Source organism: Triticum aestivum, chromosome 2B (genome assembly GCF_018294505.1).
Source record: "Triticum aestivum cultivar Chinese Spring chromosome 2B, IWGSC CS RefSeq v2.1, whole genome shotgun sequence".
NCBI lineage: Eukaryota > Viridiplantae > Streptophyta > Magnoliopsida > Poales > Poaceae > Triticum > Triticum aestivum.
The window spans coordinates 411,697,956-411,724,017 of NC_057798.1; the positions used below are offsets into that span (position 1 = coordinate 411,697,956).

General features: G+C 44.5%; 1 protein-coding gene and 1 long non-coding RNA gene across 4 annotated transcripts; both read right to left on the reverse strand.

Annotated features, from left to right (window-relative positions):
* Positions 1-19,490: 19,490 nt before the first annotated feature.
* Positions 19,491-22,138, reverse strand: LOC123045203 (uncharacterized). Of its 3 annotated transcripts, XR_006421126.1 has the most exons (5): positions 21,927-22,138; positions 21,019-21,090; positions 20,751-20,898; positions 20,345-20,364; positions 19,491-19,773 (listed from the first exon to the last, which is right to left on the reverse strand). It is a non-coding gene; the product is annotated as an uncharacterized lncRNA (long non-coding RNA). The 3 variants fall into 3 exon arrangements; XR_006421125.1 differs by lacking the exon at positions 19,491-19,773 and having other exon boundaries at positions 19,803-20,364; positions 21,927-22,134; XR_006421127.1 differs by lacking the exons at positions 19,491-19,773; positions 21,927-22,138 and adding an exon at positions 21,225-21,915 and having other exon boundaries at positions 19,803-20,364.
* Positions 22,139-22,163: 25 nt separating this feature from the next.
* LOC123039240 (vegetative cell wall protein gp1) lies at positions 22,164-24,481 on the reverse strand. The gene is made up of 2 exons (XM_044462487.1): positions 23,732-24,481; positions 22,164-22,869 (listed from the first exon to the last, which is right to left on the reverse strand). Exons 1-2 carry the CDS (start codon positions 24,479-24,481, stop codon positions 22,843-22,845), a joined length of 777 nt encoding a protein of 258 aa, XP_044318422.1. The 3' UTR covers positions 22,164-22,842.
* Positions 24,482-26,062: the final 1,581 nt, after the last annotated feature.

Sequence of the window (26,062 nt, forward strand, 5' to 3'; positions counted from 1 at the left end):
TATAGGGTCAGATGGGAAAGAGATCCCTATTAGTATGGTATATGACCAGGTAGCATTAGCCACAAAGTATTCCCAACAGGATTGTAGGCTAGACAGCCTGATGGAAGGTATAGAAGAAGAATTTAGTCAGTCCAAGTGATTGTGTACTTCAAATGACATATTTTGTCCCTAGTCGGGTTGTAAATCATTTGTCATGGCGGACCTTTTCGCTTCAACCTCTGGACCCAACAGTCCAGAGTGTATCCGAATACCTGCTCAGTTATTGTAAAAACCGGGGTACGTGTGGAAACCAGGCATAGGGGTCATAAGTGCTTGAACAGACAAGTACCCAACTAGCTATGTTATATTACATGGATAGTAAGAAACATCTTCTAGGGAGAATAGTTCCGTTAAGGGTTCCTTTCCCTAGGCACGCATGCATTAATGTGCATGTCCGAACTGCGAAAAGAGATGCAGGATATAAACATCTGGGGGCATATGTTGTAATAGGTAAAAAACATCTTTTGTTCACCGGTCGAATATTCCCTTAAGAGCGCTAGCTTTCGGTTTCACCCAGTCTGAGGTACACATCCGGCTGACCCGGCAGTAACAATCGCAGAGGTGCTCCCCTTATGCCCTAGCCGAACTAACGGGAACGTAGGGCATAAACACAAGAGCCAGGCAACCCAGCTTAGCCAAAATTTAAGTCATATCGATGCATATAATGGCGAAAAAAGGTACATATGGAAAAGTGACGCATATGTGGTGGGCATAAAGTCCAGAAGATAATTATATTAAGCTTCTGCATAAGAAGCCCCCCAGTATATTGAGCGCGCATAGCGTGGCAGGAGTGTGTGGTCGAAGCACACTTGAGGCTTTTAAGGCTATAAAAAGAAAGAAAAAGAGAGAAAGAGGATATAACTTAAAAAAAGGCGGAGGTAAGGAGACGAACACAGAGTTCGGCACTAGGCGTAGAATCTTCGGAGTCTGGCCATGTTCCATGGGTTCGGCTCGAGTCGATTATTTGATGCATCACGCAGACGGTACGCTCCTCAAGTGAGAACTTTATCAATGATGAAGGGACCCTCCCACTTGGGCTTGAGCTTGTCCTTTTTCTTCTCCGGTAGGTGTAGAACGAGTTCGCCAACGTTATAAGTTTTGGCCGTGCTACGTCTAGAGCTAGCGTTGGTTTTCCCCGAAGAGGAGAGGGTGATGCAGTAAGTGTAGCGTAAGTATTTCCCTCAGTTTTGAGAACCAAGGTATCAATCCAGTAGGAGGCTCCTCAAAAGTCCCATGCACCTACACAAACATACTGAGAACTCGCAACCAACACAATAAAGGGGTTGGCAATCCCTTCACGGCCACTTGCGAAAGTGAGATCTAATAAAGATAGTATGATAAGATAAATATATTTTTGGTATTTTATAATATAGATGCAAAAATTAAAGATGCAAATAAAAGTAGATTGAAAACAAATATGATAAGAGATAGACCCGGGGGCCATAGGTTTCACTAGAGACTTCTCTCAAGATAGCATAAGTATTACGGTTGGTGAACAAATTACTGTCGAGCAATTGATAGAAAAGCGCATAGTTATGAGATTATCTAGGCATGATCATGTATATAGGCATCACGTCCATAACAAGTAGACCAACTCCTGCCTGCATCTACTAATATTACTCCACACATCGACCGACTCCTGCCTGCATCTAGAGTATTAAGTTCACAAAGAACAGAGTAATGCATTAAGCAAGATGACATGATGTAGAGGGATCAACTCATGCAATATGATATAAACCCCATCTTGTTATCCTCGATGGCAACAATACAATACGTGTCTTGCAACCCTTTCTGTCACTGGGTAAGAACACCGCAAGATTGAACCCAAAGCTAAGCACTTCTCCCATGGCAAGAAAGATCAATCTAGTAGGCCAAACCAGACCGATAAATGGAAGAGACTTGCAAAGATAACTCAATCATACATGAAAGAATTCAGAGAAGATTCAAATATTATTCATAGATAAACTTGATCATAAACCCACAATTCATCGGATCTCGACAAACACATCGTAAAAAGAGATTACATCGAATAGATCTCCACAAGAGAGGGGGAGAACATTCTATTGAGATCCAAAAAGAAAGAAGAAGCCATCTAGCTAATAACTATGGACCCGTAGGTCTGTGGTAAACTACTCACAACTCATCGGAGGGGCAAGGATGTTCATGTAGAAGCCCTCCATGGTCAATTCCCCCTCCGGCAGAGTGCCGGCGAAGGCTCCAAGATGGGATCTCGCGGATACTGAAGGTTACGGCGGTGGAAATTGTGTTTCGTGGTGCTCTTGGATGTTTTCGGCGTACGTAGGTATATATAGGAGGAAGAAGTACGTCGGTGGCCGCCCGAGGGGCCCACGAGACAAGGGGCGCCCTACAGGGGGGCACGGCCCCCTATCTCGTGGGGTCCTCGGGAGCTTCTTGACTTGCACTCCAAGCCCTCTGGATCATGTTCATTCCAAAAATCACGCTCCCGAAGGTTTCATTCCGTTTGGACTCCGTTTGATATTCCTTTTCTTCGAAATACTGAAATAGGCAAAAAAACAACAATATGGGCTGGGCCTCCGGTTAGTAGGTTAGTCCCAAAAATGATATAAATGTGTAAAATAAAGCCCATAAACATCCAAAAGGGGTAATATAATAGCATGGAACAATCAAAAATTATAGATACGTTGGAGATGTATCAGGCCCGTACTTCTCTGCTTTGATACCTTCGAGCCTGCTGCTGATAGAATGCGGAACAGGCCTTTGCGACGTCACGCTCCTCCTCCAGGGCATCTAAACTGTCCTGCTGATCCAGCTCGGCTTCTCTCTCTTTGTACATGCGCACTCGAGGTGAGTCATGAATGATATCGCAGGGTAGCACCGCCTCTACGCCGTACACCATAAAAATGGTGTGTATCTGGTGGTGCGATTTGGCGTGGTCCGCAGCCCCCACAGTACAAAGTCGAGCTCCTCGACCCAGTGCGTATCTGATTCCTTCAAGGATCGCACTAGTCTGGGTTTGATGCCGCTCATTATAAGACCATTTGCTCATTTAACTTGATCGTCTGTTTGGGGATGATAGACGGAGGCATAATCGAGCTTAATGCCCATGTTGCCGCACCAAGTTTTCACCTCATCGGCTGTGAAGTTGGAGCCGTTATCAGTGATGATGATGTGGGAGACACCGTAACGGTGTACGACCCCGGATATGAAGTCTATCACTGGTCTGAATTCGGTCGTTTTAACTGGTTTGCCTCTATCCATTAGGTGAATTTATCTACCATGAACAACAAGTATTTTTTCTTATGGCTTCCGCCTTTAAGGGGTCCAACCATATCGAGCCCCCAGATCGCAAAGGTCCAAGTTATGGGGATTGTTTGGAGAGCGGTAGGTGGCATATGGCTTTGATTTGCAAAAAGCTGGCAACTAGCGCAATGTTGGACGAGGTCCTGTGCATCTGCTCGGGCTGTTGGCCAGTAGAAACCTGTACGGAAGGCCTTGCTTACAAGGGCCTGAGCTACGGCGTGGTGGCCACCGAGTCCAGCATGAATTTTGGCCAGTGGCCGTTGTCCTTCCTCTTCGGAGATGCACCTTTGGAGCACTCCGGTCGTGCTTTTCTTATAAAGCTCTCCCTCGTGAACCTTGTAGGCTTTAGAGCACCGCACAATGCAATGCGCCTCATTTTGGTCCTCAGGGAGCTCTTGCCTATTTAGATAGGCTAAGAAGGGTTTTGTCCACGGGGCTATGACATCCATAATCACGTGGGCCGAGGGTGTTATTTCGGTGGAGGAGCCTCCGATTACGTCAGATTGTTTGGGATCTGGGGTTGTGTTTGGATCCAGACTGGTATTGCCGGTTTCCCCTTCCCACACCACGGATGGCTTGAACAGCCTTTCCAAGAAGATATTAGGTGGGACGGGTCGCGCTTAGCACTAGTGCGGGCGAGGATATCCGCCGCTTGATTGTTCTCCCGGACCACATGGTGGAATTCGAGCCCCTCGAACCGAGCTGACATTTTGAGGACGGCATTACGGTAAGCCGCCATTTTTGGGTCCTTGGCGTCAAAGTCTCCATTTACTTGAGATATTGTGATGTTCGAATCCCCACGCACTTCCAGGCATTGAATGCCCATGGAGACTGCCATCCGAAGACCATGCAACAGAGCCTCATATTCGGCTGCATTGCTGGAGTCTATGTATAATATTTGAAGTACGTACTGGACTGTATCTCTAGTGGGGGATGTTAGGACAACGCTTGCCCCCAGACCAGCCAGCATCTTAGAGCCGTCAAAGTGCATGATCCAATTGGAGTACGCGTTGTACTCTTTAGGGAGTTCGGCTTTTGTCCATTCAGTGACGAAGTCGGCCAATACTTGCGACTTAATGGCTCGTCGTGGTTTGTATATTATGTCAAACGGGAGGAGCTCGATAGCCCATTTAGCAATCCGGCCCGTGGCATCGCGGTTATTTATTATATCGTTGAGTGGTACTTCAGAGGCCACCGTGATTGAACACTCTTGAAAGTAGTATCGTAGTTTCCGGGATGCCATGAAGACCGCGTATGCTATCTTTTGATAATGTGGGTACCGTGACTTGCATGGAGTGAGGACAGTGGATACGTAGTATACCGGCTTTTGAAGCGGGAACTTATGTCCGCCGTCTCTCGCTCGACGACGAGCACTGCGCTTACAACCTGGTGTGTTGCAACTATATATAACAGCATGGGTTCGCCGATATTTGGTGCGGCCAGGATTGGGTTGCTGGCTAAGAGGGCCTTTATTTCTTCCAATCCGGCCATGGCCACATCCGTCCACTCGAAGTGTTCGGTGCGTCGAAGAAGGTGATAAAGAGGTAGTGCCTTTTCTCCCAATCGGGAGATAAAGCGGCTTAGGGCAGCCACGCATCCAGTTAACTTCTGGATTTGCTTGAGGTCTGTTGGGGTAGCCAACTGCGATAGAGCTTGGATTTTAGCTGGATTTGCTTCAATTTCTCTAATGGAAATGATGAAGCCCAGCAGCTTTCCGGTAGGCACGCCGAAAACGCATTTTTCCGGATTGAGCTTCATGTCATATGTTTGGAGATTGTCGAACGTAAGCCTCAAGTCGTCTATTAAAGACTTGACGTGTCTGGTTTTGATGACCACGTCGTCTACGTATGCCTCCACTGTTTTGCCGATTTGTTTTTCCAGGCATGTCTGAATCATGCGTTGATAGGTCGCACCGACATTTTTGAGCCCGAAAGGCATGGTGTTAAAACAGAATGGGCCGTACGGTGTGATGAATGCCGTTGTGGCTTGATCGGACTCTGCCATCTTGATTTGATGGTATCCAGAGTATGCGTCGAGGAAGCACAATGAGTTGTATCCTGCGGTGGCGTCGACGATTTGATCAATGCGGGGGAGGGGGAAGGGATCATTGGGGCAAGCCTTATTGAGGTCCTTGAAATCGACACATAGGCGCCAGGGTTTGTCCTTCTTTGGCACCATCACCAGGTTTGCTAGCCAGTCCGGATGTTTTATTTCTGTAATGAATCCGGTCTCGAGTAACTTAGCTAGCTCTTCTCCCATGGCTTGTCGCTTAGGTTCTGAAAAGCGCCGAAGAGTCTGCTTGACCGGCTTGTATCCCTTCAGTATGTTTAGGCTATGTTCGGCCAGCCTGCGTGGGATACCTGGCATGTCTGAAGGATGCCAGGCAAAGATATCCCAATTCTCACGCAAGAACTCTCGCAGTGCGGTGTCTATTGTGGGGTTTAGCTCTGCCCCGATGGATGCTGTTTTTGTAGGGTCCATTGGGTGGACCTAGAATTTGACTATTTCGTCCGCTGGTTTGAAAGAGGTGGACTTGGGTCGTTTGTCGAGTATCACGTCGTCCCTGTCCACTATTGAGCGCAGCGCAGTTAGTTCTTCGGCTGCGAGGGCTTAGGATAATGCCTCAAGGGCCAGTGCGGCGGTTTTATTTTCGGCGTGGAGTGCTACGTCCTGATCACTAGCTAGAGTGATGATTCCGTTGGGCCCGGGGATCTTGAGCTTCATGTACCCATAATGGGGTATAGCTTGGAAGCTCGTGAATGCATCCCACCCTAAAAGAGTGTGGTATCCGCTACTAAACGGGGCCACTTGGAATGTGATTTCTTCGGGCCTATAATTCTTCGGCGTGACGAATACCACATCTAGTGTGATTTTCCCCGCACATCGTGCCTCCCGACTAGGGATGATTCCTCTGAAGTTCATGCTGCTTTGCTCGATGCGGCTCTTGTCTATTTCCATTTTGTTAAGAGTTTCCTCGTAGATGGGGTTTAATCCGCTGCCACCGTCCATGAGCACTTTAGTAAGCCGGAAGCCGTCCACAATTGGATAAGGACCAAAGCGTCTAGTGCTCGGACTGTTCGGAATTGTGGTTTGTCACTGGCATTAAAGGTTATGGCCGTGTCGTTCCATGGATTTATTGTTGTAACGTGGCAGACTTCGGCGAGGCTGCGGAGTGCTCGCTTGCGCCTGTTATTTGAGGCGAAAGTCTCGAAGACTGTCAATACTATATTGTTATTTTCGACAGGATGATGCTCTGCGGTGTTGTTGATGAGGAGATCCTCGCCGCTCTTGGCCACTTGCCGGAGTATCCAACATGCTCTAAGGTTGTGTGTTGGTATGGTATCCAGTGTACTGTGAATTTTGCATGGCCTATTGAGCCATCCCTCCAATATGGTTCCACGCCCTATAGTGGCCTTAGGTTTCTTTGCAATTGGATTAGGTGACTTGTGAGAGTGCACCCTTTTAGTTCGGACGAGGGGTTTAGTAAGAGCCAAAGGATCCCAGAATTTTGTTTGGGTTTTCCAGGTGCTTTCCATCGCATAGTACTTCTGTACTATGGCCGCCAAGTCGGCGAAGTGTGCTATGTCACGGTGACTTATAGCATTGAGGATTCCCCTGTCCGTGCAATTTTTGCGAAAGAATGAAATTGCGTCTTCCTCGCGACAGTCCTTGACCTTTCTCATTACAAGGAGGAATCTGGCCCAGAAGTGATGTACTGTCTCTTGGGGCTCTTGTCTAATGTGGGAAAGATCACTTGTATCTGAGTGGGTGGGTAGATTGAAGTCCAAACCCTGACCCGATCTGAGATCCAGGGGCAGAGGAGCTTCCGAGCTTGGCAGTTTGGGCTACAAGATGTTGCCCAATTTTTCTGGCCCGCTGTCCGATCCTAGGTTCGGAGCTTGGGCCATGTCCTCCCGTAGACGGGATCCGGCTCGGAGAGCTCGGGAATCCGGACATAGTTCGTCCTCAAAATAGAGGAAGAATCGCTGCATTGCTCCTCCACCACCGCTATCTGATGGGTGACCGGCGGAGAGTTAATCTCCCTTTGGTCGGGTTTAAGCCCGATTTGATCATAGTCCGTAGCGACTCCCAGGGCGGCGATGCAATCCAAGAGCTTGTTCAGTGAGGAGAGCTCCATTGGATCCATCTGCTCAGTGAATTCCGAGCCGACGTGGAGACTATTCTTGATGACATGAGAAATCATCGTCGGTGCGGCGGCCGAACGGGCGGTCATGACAAAGATTGTGGAGTTGAACCAAGGAGTTTGTAAGGGCAAGGAGATCGCCTGCTTCATGAAGATCTACCCTAGTGAGGCAAGTCCTTCGTGGGCGACGGCCATGGTGGGATAGACAAGGTTGCTTCTTCGTGGACCCTTCGTGGGTGGAGCCCTCCGTGGACTCGCGCAACCGTTACCCTTCATGGGTTGAAGTCTCCATCAACGTGGATGTATGATAGCACCACCTATCGGAACCACGGCTCAAAAATCTCCGTGTCTCCAAATTGCATTTGCACACTCCAATCCCACCCCTTTACATTCTTGAAATTTGCATGCTTTACTTTCCACTGCTCATATACTCTTTGCATGCTCGCTTGATATGTATTGTGAATGTTAAACTTGTGCCAAAACTCCACTTCAGCTTAAAGAATTTAAAAACTGCAACTTTTCTTGCTTAGAGTCTATTCACCCCCCTCTAGACACCTCTTCTCGATCCTTTCAATTGGTATCAGAGCTCTGGTCTCCATTGCTTTGGTTTAAACACCATTGGAGGAATATGGATGAGTCTACTTTGGTGAGTCTTAGACATAGAGTGCCTATACTAGATGGAGAATACCTTCATGAGTGGAAAAATGAGATGCTTGTGATTTTCAATGAATATCATTTGAACAAGTACATTACTAGCCCTTGTGCACCTCATATTGATCCTATGCATCCTACCCTTGATGAGTCAATTGACATGATTCACAATCTTAGAACTATTGATCTTATCACTGGAGGTTTGCCTAGAAACTTGATAGCTTGCTTGCCTACTCTTACGTGTGCCTACACCATATGGAAATTTCTTGAGGAACGTTTTCCAAATCATTCCTTGAAAAATCTAGATGAAATTCTCCATAAGTCTATTGCCTTGAGTAAGATGAATTCCAATGATCCTAAGTTTGGTGATTATCTATTTAAGCTTACAAATCTTATGCGTGCCAAAGGAGATGTTGGAATTATTAGTGATATTATTTCCGAAGCTATTAAAATTCATAAAGAAGATCATTGTCAAACTCATTCTAACGAATCACCCTCTCTAGGAATTGATCCATCACATGAAGATGTTGAACATGGATACTATGCTGAGTATGATGATAGTGACTTTGATCTTGATGATGCAATGAGACACTTTGGTCTTATGGCAAATCTTCGAGGATACATGGCAGGAGGAAAGGAATGGGTTCTTGATAGTGGATGTACCGATCACATGAACGGAGATAAAGATATGTTTCGTGAGCTTGCTGAAAACAACGGCCCTTGAAAGTATGTCACTTTTGGTGATAACTCAAAGGGTAAGGTGGTTATCCTCGGTAAGGTGGCCATCTCACATGATAGCTCCATACAAAATGTCATGCTTGTTAAATCTCTTGGATACAATTTACTTTCAGTATCTAGACTTGCTGATTTTGGTTTCAATGTCCTATTTACTGAAGTAGATTGCCAAGTGTTTCGAAGAGACAATCATAAAATGGTCTTTATCGGTATACGTAGAGGTGATCTTTACATTGTTGATTTCACAAAAAAGGCCCAACCTAGAACTTACTTAATTGCTAAATCCTCTAAAGGTTGGTTGTGGCATAGACGATTAGGTCATGTTGGCATGCGAAACCTTGACAAGCTTATTAAAGGAAATCATATCCTTGGCGTTAACAATGTCATATTTGATAAGGATAGACTTTGCAGCGCTTGTCAAGCAGGTAAACAGGTTGGAGGAAGGCATCTTGTGAAGAACATCATGACCACAAGGAGGCCACTCGAGCTACTTCACATGGATCTTTTCGGTCCCAACGCTTACAAAAGTCTCGGTGGAAATTCTTTTGGTCTAGTTATAGTTGATGATTTTTCAAGATTTATGTGGGTGTTCTTTCTCGATGATAAATGACAGGTCCAAAAGATCTTCAAAAACTTTGCTAGAAAGGCCCAAAATCAATTTGAAGTGAAGATCAAGAACGTTCGCAGCGACAACGGAACAGAGTTCAAGAACGCAAATGTGGACACCTTTCTTGACGAAGAAGGGATTTCACATGAGTTCTTGGCTACGTACACATCTCAACAAAATGGAGTTGTTGAGAGGAAGAACCAAACACTCATCGAAATGGCGAGAACGATGCTTGATGAGTACAAGACGCCAAAGCACTTTTGGGCGGAAGCGGTTGAGACAGCTTGTCATGCAACAAATCACTTGTATCTTCACAAGCTACTCGGCAAGACGGCATACGAGCTACTCATCGGTAACAAACGCCAAGTTGGATACTTTTGAGTATTCGGCTCAAAGTGCTACATTCTTGATAAGCATCGTCGTTCTAAATTTGCTCCAAAGTCTCATCAAGGTTTCCTACTTGGTTATGGCTCAAACTCTCACACTTACCGTGTCTACAATAATTTCACTGAAAGGTTGAAGAGACGGTAGATGTGAAGTTTGATGAATCTAGCGGCTTGCAAGTAGAGCAATTGCCAATTGATGTAGGAGATAAAGACCCTTCGGAAGCAATCCAACACTTGTCTATTGGCAAGATTCGTCCAACGGAGGTGAAGGAGAGTACCTCGCCCGTCCAAGTGGAAGCTTCTAACTCACGACAAGGTGAGCCAAGAGTTGATACGGAAGCACCACGAGTGGGACACACCAAGATGAAGAAAACGAGGAAGTACACCAAGATGAACGTGAACAACCTCCTTTTCCACCATGACAAGAGAACGACAACGTCAACAATGAAGAAGGCCAAGAAGAAGAACAAGATGAAGACGATGTTCCACCAAGATCCAAGCAAAAGCTCTCACGAGTTCGAGCAAGAGTTGCCAAAGACCATCCCATCGAGCAAATCTACAATGATATCCAAACCGGGAGAATCACTCGCTCTAAAACTTGTTTAGCTAACTTTTGTGAACATTATTCTTCCATTACTAGCATTGAACCTATGAAGGTTGAAAAAGCTTTGGAAGATCCAGATTGGATAAACGCCATGCACGAAGAACTACACAACTTTGAGAGAAACCAAGTGTGGACGTTGGTCGAGAAGCCCGACAACAACCACAACATCATCGGTACCAAATGGGTGTTTCGCAACAAGCAAGATGAAGATGGGCAAGTAGTTCGCAACAAAGCACGTCTCGTCGCCCAAGGCTACACTCAAGTCGAAGGTATGGACTATGGTGAGACATATGCCCCTGTTGCTAGACTTGAGTCCATTCGCATCTTACTTGCCTATGATAATCACCATGATATCACCTTGTACCAAATGGACATTAAAAGTGCTTTTCTAAATGGTGAAATAGAGGAGGAAGTTTATGTTAAGCAACCTCCCGGCTTTGTCAATCCTGAGAAACCTAATAATGTTTACAAACTTCACAAAGCTCTTTATGGTCTTAAACAAGCTCCTAGAGCATGGTATAAATGCTTGACCAAGTTCCTTATTGAAAAAGGCTATGAAATTGGAAAAAATGATTCTACTCTTTTTACTAAAAGGGTTAATGGAGAACTATTTGTGTGCCAAATCTATGTTGATGATATTATATTCGGTTCAACTAACCCTCACTTTAATGAAAAGTTTGGAAAGCTAATGTCGGAGAAGTTGAGATGTGAATGATGAGAGAGCTCAAATTCTTTCTTGGTTTGCAAATCAAGCAAACTAAGGAAGGTACCTTTGTCTCTCAAAAGAAGTACACCAAGGACTTATTCAAGAAGTTCAATATGCAAGAATGCAAAGGTATGACTACACCCATGCCTACTAGTGGACATCTTGATTTGACCAAAGATGGTGAACCGGTTGATCAAAAAGTTTACCGCTCCATGATTGGTTCATTGTTATATCTATGTGCTTCGCGTCCCGATATTATGCTAAGTGTGTGCATGTGTGCACGATATCAAGCCGCCCCTAAAGAATGTCATCTTAAGGCTGTGAAAAGGATAGTGAGATACTTAATCCACACACCAAATTTTGGCATTTGGTATCCAAACAGGGCCTCTTTCAATCTTGTTGGCTACTCCGACTCGGACTATGCCGGTGACAAGGTTGATAGAAAGTCCACTTTGGGTACTTGTCAATTTCTTGGTAGATCTCTTGTGTCTTGGTCCTCCAAGAAACAAAACTCGGTATCCTTATCCACCATCGAAGCGGAATACATTGCCGCTGGTTCACGTTGTGCTCAATTACTTTGGATGACCCAAACTCTTAAAGATTATGGGATATATGTGAAACATGTTCCATTGCTTTGTGACAATGAAAGTGCTATGATTGCTCACAATCCCGTGCAACACTATTGAACTAAGCATATTGAAGTTCGTCATCATTTCATTCGAGATCACGTTGCCAAAGGGGACATTAATCTTAAGCATGTTCGTACCGACAAGCAATTGACGGATATATCCACTAAACCACTTGATGAGAAAGTGTTTTGCAGGTTAAGAGGTGAATTGAACATCATTGATGCTTCAAACTTGGAGTAGGAACTCCATTTTGGATACATGCAATACATGAGCTTATGACTAATCCTTGATATTTCTCTTATGAAGACAATCTTATGTCTTGGATATATTTGCACCTTGCATGTTATCTAACCCTTGTAGGAACTTGGATGAATCTAAAACTATGAGATTGCAACTCACTCGCATCTTGAGCAATCTCTACATCACCAAGTCCCTACACAATGGTGGTTGAAGACAAGGAAGCACGAAACCTTTCAACATATCCTTTGACAATTTTTTTGAGCTCCATGACTGTCATTTTGGATACACAAGTGCTCTTCCTTGCAAAAACTAACCCATGTAGATAGATGAACTCAAATTCCAAGTGGTGCTCCCAACTCTTGATGAGCTACATCAACCTTGAGCAACCCACATAAGTTCAACTACATGATCACGATCAACACCACCACCCAAGGTATGTTATTCCATCTTAGAGAAGCTTTACTCCAAGTCATGAGTCAAAGCAACTCGACAAGATGTGAATACATCAAGATGCTTAAACAAAAATGGTAACCCCATTTTGAGCTTAAACGATGAGTATGACCTATGATCAAGTGTCCTCACTTGACTCCTAAGTCAATATACTCTAACATAGGTGACTTTGTCGCTGACCAATTCTAGATGAATTTCTCTTGTGTTCTTTTCTGTGCTCTTGCATTTGTCTCATGCATATTTGTTTCCCCCTTCAAAAAAACTTCATCTAGATTTATTTTCTTTTATTTCTGTTCTGCATTCCCCGCATCCAATTCATTGCAAATATTTCAGTTAATTCCTTGCAAATCCTTGTGAGATCTTACTTGTCTAGTGAGCTGAGGCGACAAGTGTTTTCTCTGCAATGAACTCTTCATCGGTCTGTTTCCTTCGGTGCAACCGAAGCACACAACTCGGTGCCACCGATTTCACTGCAGGAAAGATAGCTTGCCACTTGTTCCTGCTTTCTTTTTGATCCAGGTCCACTCAATGATTCTTGTCCTCTACCAGCATCACATTTGGCTTGCTGCTCTGTTCTATGACTCAAGGACCAAACCCACTTGTGACAAAAATCCAGAAGAACCCTTCTTGGAAATTGATGTCAAAGGGGGAGAGAGAGATCACATCAAAGCTTAATCATTTCTATAGGGGGAGAGAATACTCAGAGAGAGAGAGACCCCTGATGCTTGGTGTTCAAGAGGAGGGAAGTCACATGTCTTTAAGAGGAGAAAGACATGTTCATAGTTGATTGTTTGCATTAGCTTTGTTTCTTTTCTTTGCTCTAATTTTCTGTTCCCTATCTTCTCCCAATATCCCATGCTAGATTCAGGGGGAGCAAGATATCTAAGGGAAGGAAATCCTTGAATTCATTGCACATCTTTACCTTGGGGACATGTCTATATCCAATGGAGTACTCAGTACTCACTCTATACATGTCATCCCAGTCTTGGTACTTTTGTGGTTTCTTATGTTTGCTCTAGCTAGTAAGTGTATCTGTGTTATCTAACCCTGTTTACGCAGGTTCATTCCTTCCTAAGCCAACTCAAGACCACAAGGTAAGTATATGCATCATAGTCATGTATATGAGGATTTCTTGCTGATGTACATATTGTTTGCAAGAAGGACTCATGAGCATGAAGGTACATTTCCTATATACACACCATTCGCTCGGATGCATATAGCCAAGATACATGTAACACATTGCCTACTCTGTCATGCTTATGCATTCACACACTCCTATATTCCATATTTACATGATTGCGTACATGTAGGGGGAGCCTATGCATGTTACATGTCTTTCCAAAGCTTTACTTGTTTTTATCTATACCCTTATCTGAAGCTTTGATGTATGTTGTCATCAATTACCAAAAAGGGGGAGACTGAAAGCACAAGTGCTCCCTGGGTGATTTTGGTAATTAATGTCAATGTATCTCTTGTTGGACTAATACTTTTACCTAGTATGTTTTAGATAAGTTCAACAATGGAGTGGCATGTACTAGAGGAAGTGGAACCCCTTCAAGTTGCTAAGGACAAAGGATTGGCTCAAGCTCAAAGCACAAGACTCTACATTTTACTTTTAGTGATCCAAGATCACATTGAGTCCATAGGAAAGCCAATACTATTAGGAGGGGATGAGGTGTTGCTTAATGGCTTGCTTGCTCAAAGTGCTTAGTGATATGCTCCAAAACCCTCAACCACTTTCTCACATCCACATATGTCCCAAACCAAAAGTCAAACTCGGCCGTACCGAATCTTTCCATCCGGCGCCACCGAGTTCTGTTGACATAGCCACTGCCACAAACCCTAGTCTTTTTGGTCTAACCAATAGGGATCTCGGTCTCACCGAGATGGGATTGTAATCTCTCTGTGTATATCCATTACCAAAAATCGGTCTCACCGAGTTTGTGGAATTGGTCCTACCGAGATTACAATGCAAACTCTATGTTCCTCTTCGTAACATTTCGGTCTAACCGAGATGAGCGAATCGGTCCAAGCAAGTTTGCCCGACCAACCCTCTGTGTGTCCATTACCAAAATCGGTCTCACCGAGTTTCTGTAATCGGTCTCACCGAGATTACGTTATGCCCTAACCCTAACCATATCGGTCCCATCGAGTTGACATGTCGATCCCACCGAAAATCCTAACGGTCACATTATTTCCTAAATCGGTCCGACCGAGTTTCACGATTCGGTCCCACCGAGTTTGGTAAGTTGTGTCTAACGGTTAGATTTTGTGTGGAGGCTATATATACCCCTCCAGCCACTCGTCATTCTTGGAGAGAGCCATCAGAACGTGCCTACACTTCCAGCATTCATTTTCTAATAGAGAACCACCTACTCATGTGTTGAGACCAAGATATTTCATTCCTACCACATAAATCTTGATCTCTAGCCTTCCCCAAGTTGCTTTCCACCCAAATCTTCTTTCCACCAAATCCAAATCCTGTGAGAGAGAGTTGAGTGTTGGGGAGACTATCATTTGAAGCACAAGAGCAAGGAGTTCATCATCAACACACCATTTGTTACTTCTTGGAGAGTGGTGTCTCCTAGATTGGCTAGGTGTCACTTGGGAGCCTCCGTCAAGATTGTGGAGTTGAACCAAGGAGTTTGTAAGGGCAAGGAGATCGCCTGCTTCATGAAGATCTACCCTAGTGAGGCAAGTCCTTCGTGGGCGACGGCCATGGTGGGATAGACAAGGTTGCTTCTTCGTGGACCCTTCGTGGGTGGAGCCCTCCGTGGACTCACGCAACCGTAACCCTTCGTGGGTTGAAGTCTCCATCAATGTGGATGTATGATAGCACCACCTATCGGAACCACGGCTCAAAAATCTCCGTGTCTCCAAATTGAGTTTGCACACTCCAATCCCATCCCTTTACATTCTTAAAATTTGCATGCTTTACTTTCCGATGCTCATATACTCTTTGCATGCTCGCTTGATAAGTATTGTGAATGTTAAACTTATGCCAAAACTCCACTTCAACTTAAAGAATTTAAAAATTGTAACTTTTCTTGCTTAGAGTCTATTCACCCCCCTCTAGACACCTCTTCTCGGTCCTTTCAGTCTCCAACAAAGCTGATAAAACAGCTAAGGAAAACTATTTTGAAGACAGTGAGACAACCCCAAAGTCCTGTCTTGATGTAGTGTTCGAGTTACTGGCCACTAGCGCTAGCACAAGCTCCTCGAACTCACTGTCTAAATCAGTTTAATTTCTTGAGTCTCAACTACAAGCTGAAAGACATCGATCAGTTGTGCTGCGACAAGAAGCCGAACAACTGCAGAAGTCCCTGGAGAATTCAGATGCATACTTTCTGGTGCAACAACAAGCATTGGAGGATTTAGCGCCAAACAGGAGAAAGCTAATAAGCTTGCTAAGATTATTGCCAGCATGGTGGATACCCAGGATAACGTTTCTTGAGCTCTTGTGAAGTTGTTTCAGTTATGGTCTTGTTTTGTTGCCGCATTTATTTACACTGGTGGCCAATTTAGACGGCCAGTGTATGTAATATGCTGCTTTGTTCCCTATATTTGCACTCGTGGAGAACTTTGATGCCCAGTGGATGTAATAACTGTAATAGCCGTAATAACCTAGCATTAGTTGCTTGCTTATTTATTTCCTTATTGTCTTGTTTAGTTGTTTGCTTGTAGTCACTGCAGTTCTTTTTCCGCGTTTTTCTAGTGGCCACAATAACCAAATTTTTTTAAAACTAGGCCACAATAACCATGGGAAACATACGGACCATTGTAACCATGGTCCTGCTACCTACTGTAGTGACCATGGGCCTACTACGGGCTGAAGGATCCATGGGCCTTCTACGGGCCGTAGAATCAATGGGCCTTCTATGGGCCACAGAGTCAATGGGCCTTCTACGGGCCGTATAATCGATTGGCAAAACTGGGTCGTACTATTTGTGGACCAATAACGGTCTGCAATATGGGCCGTAAACGGGCTACAATGGGAATCATCTGTTTACGGGCCGACAGAAATGGGCTGTTAAGAGGCCGATATGTTTAACGGGCTTCATTCTATCGACAGGCATAACGGGTCGTTAATGGTCCGCATTTGATGACGGTATGAAAACAACCCAACGGATTAACGGGCCACAAACGGGACGATTGTAGCCACGGTCTGAATTCGGCCCACAAACGATCAGGCCAACAACGGACTGTAAGTATTTGAATGTTGAAAATGAGCCCAAGAATAAATGGGCCCTTAGAAGGCCCAAAGTTTACACGAGCTAGAAACGGCCCGGTGGAATAATGGGTCGTTAATGGGTATAAAGCGATATACTGTTCATTATGGGTCAGTTTCACCACGGGCGTTAATGGGTCCAGGTTACAAAGGGCCTCATATGGATCGAGAGACGTCATGGACCATACATGGGATGGAAGTTACAATGGGATGGAATCATATTGGACAGCCCAGATGGCGCTACTGGGCCTAATACAGATAGTCCATAACGGGCCGTGAGTTAGCAGGCTGTAAATGGGCTATTTGCGAACGAGCCGTTAACAGGTTTTCTGTGAGCTGGTCCGCTACCTTTTGACCATGTCAAACGGGCTGGCCTTTTCACCTGAATGGGACACTGTCGGCCGTGCCACGTGTTGACGTATCATAGGCGCCTCCCGTCCAATGAGTGGATGACATCTGTCCCAACGCTGAGCCAACACGTGGTCCATCTGGCCATTGAGAATTTTACACGTGGAAAATCCCCATTGGTCCGGGCTGTTAAATGGTTATCGGATCCAAATCGGAACCCGATAGCTTAATGACGACCCGTTATGGTGGATGCCACGTGTCGGTTACCCTTGACGCAAGCACTTGTATGACGCACCATTATCGTCATGGAAGTGGACACTTCCGTGATGATAATTTTGGTATTGTCATGGAACACTTCTATGACAACACAGGTATGACTATCTTGATTCTGTCATAAAATCATCATGGATGTACATGCATGACAGAAAACATGACGAACTGTGACAAACATGTATCATCACGAAAGTGTTTTTTTGTAGTGTTACTAGATGATGGGTTCACTACTACAGGTTGGTCCAAACACGACAGTCCAATCAGAGACCCTTCGATGAGACTATGTGTGATGCATTAATCACAAACGGTTATGTAATAAAACCGTCAAAAAGATATAAAACATTTGCGCTGGCGGAGACATCAAACACGATTCATATTAGAGTTGTGTGTGTTGCAAGGCATACGGTTAATCCAGCAAAACTGTTTGCGATGAGGCAGAACAACAGAAACGGGCAACCAGATGAGGGTGTGTGCGATATACGGCATACAATACACTAGGATGAACTGTGTGTGATTAGGCAACACAATAGAAATGGTCAGCGAGATCAAGGTGTGTGGGATGGAGGGCATATAGTTCACTCGGATGAACTGTTTGCGATCAGCCAAGACAACAGAAATAGTTCAACTGAACAAGATGTGTGTGATACGCGACAAACAGTTCCGTAATCAGAAATGTGTGCGAAGACCAATAATAACACAGACGATTGCTGCTAATAAGCCATGTGATTTGCTCTGTCTACAGAAGAATAATATATATATATATATACACACACACACACACACATCTAGGCTATTCTGTTACACGCAACAGAATATTATTCTGTTACCCTACTCGAATTGACGGTTTCAGTCGGTTGAACTGATGTTTTCGAAGCGGTTGAACTGATGCTTTCAGTTATGTTTAACAGACCGCCTTTTTTAGTTCAAAATTTTTTGCAATTTTTTTGTCGGAACGGGGCGTGTAATATATCGTTGGAAAGCTCTTGACAACCATATTTCAAGTATATTGAACGTTTTTGCAAAATCATTACGGTTTAAGAGCAGTTTTGAAAAACCCATTTTTTTCAAAACCGAAAATGTGAATCGTATTTTGGACTCAGTTTTTAAACGGTTTGTCGGAATTAAGCAAACAAGATAGCGTTGGAAAGCTGGTGAAAATCCGCATCTTTCATATATCTAATGTTTTTTTTCTAATTCTATATGATTTAAAAGTAATTTAAAAAACGGTGAAATTCTGGACGAAACGTATTTTCGTGATTTTTTACAAACGGTTTGTCGGATTGACGCAAATGATAAGGCGTTGGAAAGCTATGAAAAATGCGCAACTTTTTCGTATTAAAATGTTTTTCTAATTTCTTATGATTTAAAACGAATTCGAATATGGTCAAATTTGATTTCAAACGTGTTTTTTTAAGTTTGTCAAAATGAGACAAATAATATACGGTTGGAAAGATATCGAAAATATGGAACTTAGACATGTTGAACGTTTTGTCAAATCCCAACCATTAAAGAGTAATTTGGATTAAGGTGAGAGCCATCATGCTATTTTTCCGTCAGAAAAAACAAAGTACTCGTACTGATATATTTATGTGTTTGTACTGAGGTATTTTTCACAGTAGTTTTGAATGGTTCCAAAAAGGAGTACTAGAACGGATGTCTATATGATTTTGTACTGAGCGTGTTTCCACATACTAGACTTTACTCTGTATTTTTTTTAAATGTTTTCAATACGGCAAGATAGATCTTGTTGTTTTCCCGTCTGAAAAACAAAGTACTCGTCCTGATATATGTGTGTGCTTGTACTGATTTATTTTTCAGAGAGTAATTTTGAATGGTTCCAAAAAATGAGTACTTGAACTGATATCCGTATTAATTTTAAATGGTTCCAAAAAAAGAGTACTTGAACTGATGTCCGTATGCACTTGTACTAAGCGTGTTTTTCATAAAATCAACTTACTCTGTTTTGTCAGTATGATTTTCCTCACAAATTTCCAAGGCTTTACATTATCATCATCCTTGAACTGGCATGGTTTATAACGTTGTGCTGATTGATATTTTTTCAAAAAGAAAATGTTTTGTGTTTTTTTAACTCAATATTTTTTTGTATGATGTTCTGGACTTCTCTCATTGTACGACTTGAACTTTTTACCATTTGAATTTTCATGAGGTTTCTTTTTGTTTGAGCTTTTTTACCAAACTTATATACATCATGTTGAACTTACAACCTTTTAAATTGTGAACTTGTTGTGTTTTCACAATGCCAAAGCTAGCAAATAGTAGGAGATTCACCCAACAAAGGGGCTAATTACATAGAGCAGCTGCAGTAATACAATGGTAAGTGGTTACCAACACACATACACATGAACTGATAACAAGGTAATGTACAAGTTCATGTACAGTAACACTACAAGTTCACAAAGAAACCGGAAATATCCTCACATATTAGTTTTCCTGTAAACAAAAAAAAACCATTAGACATATGGTAAAATAGTAAATTTAAATTGTACTGAAGGCACACAATAAAGAATAGTCATCCTGTACATCTTGGCGTAATCAAATAGAATGCAGAGTTTCCCAAACGAACTTCCACATGTTTTTGTGAATTGAACCTTATACATTTTTTACATAGAGTAAACTGCAGTAGCATTTTTTGTGCGGATGCAATCTGCTATAGAGAGAAATGGCAACCAAAATTACTGTCACTGCAATCTTCTTTTTATCCACACATTTTTTTCCTAGCAAAACTTTTATGGTGATGTTAGGAGAAGCGGCAAGGAACAAGAGAACTGATGGGCGACCAGGAGGAGGCATGCTTGGAGCGTAGGGTGTTACTGATACACTCGGCATGAGGGAATTTCCCACTTGCGCAAGATCAAACTGCATCAGTTCGTGATGCAAAGGCCGACTGCCTGGCTTATCGGCGTGGTACTGACCCTAAATTTAGGGCTCCTAGAAGCAGCAACACATGCATAGTGGGTAAACAGAACATGCAAAATAGCAAGCAATCAGGCAAGCTCCGCACCTTCCCCGATCTGGAAAATCCTGAAAATAACCAAAATGGCCAAAGCTCAGAAGCATTTTACTTCACTGAAATCTTAACACTTGATGAGCTAAAGATAAAAAAACTACCGATTATTACAATATCAACGGAAGTTCTCTGTTAGAGACTAAAAGAGATAGACCAAAAGAATTTTAGATCATAATAGAGATGCATCTACTGGGTTTTTTTGTAGGGTGGACTTATGTTCCTTTCTACGTAGTACTGAACTATTTGAAAGTTTGAAATCTAAACTTTTGTTCGTAAGTACCAATACTACATAACACATAAATCCAAGTTTCTGCACTTTTTTTTCTATAACGACTATAATCATTTCTGTACCCCTGCCAATGATATTTTTGAACTTCAAATATAAATAAAGAACACATACTATAATTTAGATTGTCAGTCCACATAGGGGTCTTCTTCGGGGGTGATCCTGGTTGCCGAAACAGCAGCAACAACCATGGAGGGCTTAGACTGGACTAGGCCGTACTGCAGCAGCGCCAGCTCCACGAAAAAAAGACCGAGCTCTCCATCTAGACAAATACATCCAAGAGAAGACGAGATAAACATCGGCACATAGACTCACTGCTTTGGCAAAATGGCAAATACGTACTACATCTGCAGAATTTGTAAAAATCTGGTGTTCCTTTTACCTCCTTGTCGCTCTTCTTATCTTAGGAGGACACGGCCTTGGCAAATCCAATGATGTGTTATAAACTCCGAATCTGTATAGAGGACAGGATGGGTCTCATGCTACTTAGAAAATCTATGAAAAACTGGCAACAGGACCAGCCTCAACATTTTCCACTTGTAAGATAAACATAAAATAGAAGTACTAGCACTGAACTAGCAGGATTACCTAAAACATAGTATTTCCAGTCTGAGCAGAAGCATCTATGAAACCAGATTGCATGTCTAACCACAAACCAAGACTAACATGTACTGTTTGCTTAGTCTGGGATGGACTGTCAGAATTTACAAAGCCACTTAATTACCTTGAGTGCACACATGATTTTTGGGGATTTCCTCAAGATTATGCACAATAAAGCATACAGACTGAAAAGAACAGACAAGATGAACTTAAACCAAAATAAATGGCCTCCGGGTTCCCCACATAACAACTAAAACTTCAGTACAACTACACATTTTATTGCTGCATTACTACTTAAACAAGGTAAATCAATAAAAAAATTGAACCAACAAACTTCTACTTAATATCATTTGTGCATGTTCATGGCGGCAGTGTGCAACTGTCAAGCACGTAGCTCATGTGTGGGATGCAAATGCCCTTAGTGGTGGATGCAAATGCTCGTGTGCTGGATGCAAGTTCCCCATATATATGTCCCTGTATGAACTTACAGATTTCCATTTCTTTCTTTACATATAAAAAACTCAGTGATTTTTTGTAGAATAAACACCTACTATTTTTACCAATTGAACTATTAAAGCATTGAAAAGTGAACTTTTATTGAGTTGTTTTACATAGCTAACAGTGGACAAAGATAAAAATTATGAGTTCCCTTAAACATAACCAAAACAAGCATTTTAATTGGTTATGTACCTCCACTCAAAGAGAGCTTGGACTTGCTACTATTCTTTCTCTACTATGGATGTGTGAACCTTCCAAAATTAAATCCAAAAATGATGTGTACACACACTGTTTCCTGTGTACCGAACGACCATATAAAATATAAACCAGTATGTTTATCAGTGCATTTGTATCACAAAGAAATCGAAGCAGCAGTAAACATGAGCAACGGACAGTGAGAGAGAACTCGTGTGGGAGAAGAGTGCATGCCTTGCATCACCGAGCAAAAGGACCTTCGCGGAGGAAAGTTGAAGCCGACATCCATGGACTGTTGCTCGCGACAAACTCGGCCATCCTAATGCCATGGGGTTGGACTGAGGACGACACACATACGATCTTGACGATGGAGGAGACCGTGGGGTGACGGCCCATGTCGTGCCACCATTTCTTCATCGGCGGTGCTGGTCAACTGGAAGGACGCGGCGGCCGCACGCTGGATGGTTGTAGCAGCGAGAGTGTGCTGGATGGTTGAGGCGGAGGCCCGGCTGGATGGAGGCGGCAGTGGCAGCACGCTGGGTAAGGGGATCCATGACCTCGACGTCGCGGTGCGGGGATCCGTGGACAGAGCGGCGGTGGGGCTGCGACGGCAGGGGCCACGGCCGCGCATGAGGTAAGGGGCACCAGCGATGATGGCGTAACCGGATTTGGATTTGGTTTACATTTTTTTTTGCCACTCACCTCGCTGCTCCCTCCCCCTGCCTAAACAGAAACAGAATGAGTCTGAACTTTGAACTTCTCTAGAACAAAAACCAAAGGAGCCTGGACTGAAGTATTAAACCAAAGAGCAAAACCATAAGTGTGAACTAGTCTGGAGTTTGAACTTATCTTGAGCCTTTTGCTGAACGAACGAGATGAGATGATCTAGCAGCAAAACTAGACTCTCCCTGACTTAATGGAGTGTGAACTTTGAAATTCTCTGCAACCAAAGTTGAAGAAGTCTTAACTGACCAAATAAAGCAAAGGAGCAAAACTCCTATATTACAGACTGGATACCAGTGTAGATAAATGGTTAAAAGAAACAAGTGTGGGGTTTCTTTTCCTGAACGTATCAGCATTTTTTTTGACAACCAAGATGTGGCCCAAGAATTGTGCACCTTCAGTCTCATTCAGAGTCACTGCCACAATTAATCTACATCTCTTCACCATGGGCACGTGCAAGGAAGCACTCAGCAATTTGTAGCAAGCTTTTTACTACCACACAAACAAAAACTCCTAGCTCGCTAAGACGCACTGTGCAGAACGGAGGGATTCTCCATTTTCTCCCTTGTTTGGATAATTAAGGAACATTAGATTTGTATGACTGTGTGCAGCAAGTTAAACTCCATTACCTAGCGCAATACTTTGTGTGACGTAGGGTTGTACGAACACACTTAGCATCAGGGAATTTCCAACTTGTGCAAGATCAAACTGCATCCGTTCTCAGCAGTAAGTTTTGAAAATTTCCCAAAACGAAAACGACAATGAACGGACACCAGCAGCAACCTCTACTAGACAAGATGAACTTTGCTTTTTTCATCCAATGAACTGAAAGGCGCTGCAATTTTTCTAAACTTCCTTGATATGAACATGTAGCCATACGCAAGTCTCGTTGTAGGAGAAAAGCCGGAGCGGCGCTGTAATGAACTGATATCTCCATAATAGAATAATTGCACAAACAGACCAAAGAATGCATGAGATGCCCGTGGAGCTTGGGATCAACAGTGGAATTCTCAAAAACAAAATCGGCAATCAACAACAGCTGTAATCTATAGACAAGATGAACTTTACTTTTTTCATACCACGAACTGCAGGGCGCTGCAATTTCTGAACTTGCTTGACCTGGGGCAGATGGTCGTGCGGGAGGAAGGGAGAGTCGCCGCCGGTTGCAGGAGAGCTGGCCACGGCGGTGCAATGTGGCACAATCGCCGGTGTTGAGGAGATGGGACGACGTAGTGCAGGGGTCGGTGGTGCTGGGGCTGGGAGCGCCTAGTTGGGGTCGCCGGGGTTAGGTGGAGATGGGGTCCGGGCACCGTGGCTGCGGGCGCCGCAGGGACGTGGCGGCCGGATCTAGCCGTTGGCCGGAGCGCGGGGAGGCAGCCGGCGGCGGGGCAAGAAGCTGGGGCGCGGGGAGGCGGCCGGCGGCGGGGCAAGAAGCCGGGGCACGGGGAGGCGGCCGGCGGCGGGGCAAGAAGTCGGGGCGCGGGAAGGCGGCCGGCAGCGAGGCAAGAAGCCGGGGCGCGGGAAGGTGGCCAGCGGCGAGGGAAGAAACCGGGGCGCCGGGAGGTGGCCGGTGGCGAAGGAAGAAGCCGGGCGCGGGAAGGTGGGCGGCGGCGAGGGAAGAAGCCGGGGCGCCGGGAGGTGGCTGGCGGCGAGGGAAGAAGCCGGGGCGCCGGAAGGTGGCCGGCGACGGGGCAGCGGCTGGAAGAAACTAGGTCGAGGGGATCGGTTCGCAGGATCGCGTCTCTGGCCGGAGGGTAACAGAATAATATTCTGTTAATGGTATAAAATAGTCCAGCCCTATATATATCTAGCCATCTACTTCTAGTCATCTCAATAAACAATTGCATGCATTTTAAACTAGGAAAAACGATCTTCTAGTCATCTACTTCTTGTGACGCTCCCACCACTGCTCTGTGGCTCGATCCCTCGTCTGGGCAGGACGAAGACACTTCCTCATGTCAATGATCCGCATGTACATCTCATATCTTGCGTATGTGTCCTCTGTCGTGTACTTGGCATGTTCTTCATCCAGTCTCTGATGCCAGGCATTGTGCCAGTCGTTCCTATCCTTCTTGATCTCATCCTTCATCTTCATGTAGTACGGGTCGATGATGGCCGAGGCGAGGTCAACCAGGGAGTTCTGATTGTTGTCCTCGTTGCCCCAGACCTTGTAGTGGTCACGGATGTTGACAAGATTCTAGTAGGTCAAGCCCGAAACCTTGAGCTCTTTTAGATCGTTGGTGGTGTCCACTATAGTGAAACTGTCATTGGGGTTGTTGATAAACCTGAAGAAACGCTCGCAAGGCCTTGTGGCCAGGTGGTAGTGGTAGATGAGGAAGTCATGTCACACGCACAACTGGGCAACGACAACCTTATGATCATGCTCGGCACGACCAGTGGTGAACTCGAAGTCGAAGCCGACCACTTGGTACTTGTCCTCAGCATGCAACTGCTCCATAGTTTGGATGGAGCTCTCCACCGAGACCGGCTCGTTTGTGTACACCACCGAGAGGTTCTTCCCCCTCACGTGGGTGTCCACTACATGATGTGTGGTGAACTACCCCCTATTGTTGTCATCGGCCGTTGGGAGCGCCATTGGAGCCACGGGGAGCGACACTGGAACCGCTGGATATCCACTCTATATGTGTCGTCATGGGCGTGCTTATTGTGTCATGTGGGGTGAGAGATGAAGGTAAATGGCTGCAGGAATAAATGGGGCCGGGCGGCCTGGATACTCAGCATGTCCACATGGCAGTTTTTGCAGCGGGTAACTGCATCGTGGCACCGCGCCCGGTGCAACTGCATGCTCATGCATAATGGCAGCATGAACGTACGTGATCGTGCGCCGGTCCCAAACACTAGCAGCGTGCGTGAAGGGACGAGGGCAGAGTGCCCGGAGGGACGCGAGAGCAGAGCGCGCGTGGTGGGACATGAGCAGAGTGCGCCACGATGAAAGCACAAGTGCTCCCTAGGTGGTTTTGGTAATTAATGTCAACATATCTCTTGTTGGACTAACACTTTTATCTAGTATATTTCACACAAGTTCAACAATGAAGTGGCATGGACTAAAGGATGTGGAACTCCTTCAAGATGCTAAGGACAAGGGATTGGCTAAAAGCTTCAAGCTCAAGACTCTTCATTTTATATTTCAGTGATTCAAGATCACATTGAGTCTATAGGAAAAGCCAATACTATCAAGGAGGGATGAGGTGTTGCTTAACGAGCCTCTTGCTTCATGTGCTTAGTGATATGCTCCAAAACCCTCAACTATTTTCTCACATCCACATATGACCTAAACCTAAAGCCCAAATCGGTCACACTGATTCTTTCTATCCGGCGCCACCGAGTTCAGATGTCATAGCCACTGCCACAAACCCTAGGCAAATCGGTCTCACTGATAGGGATCTCGG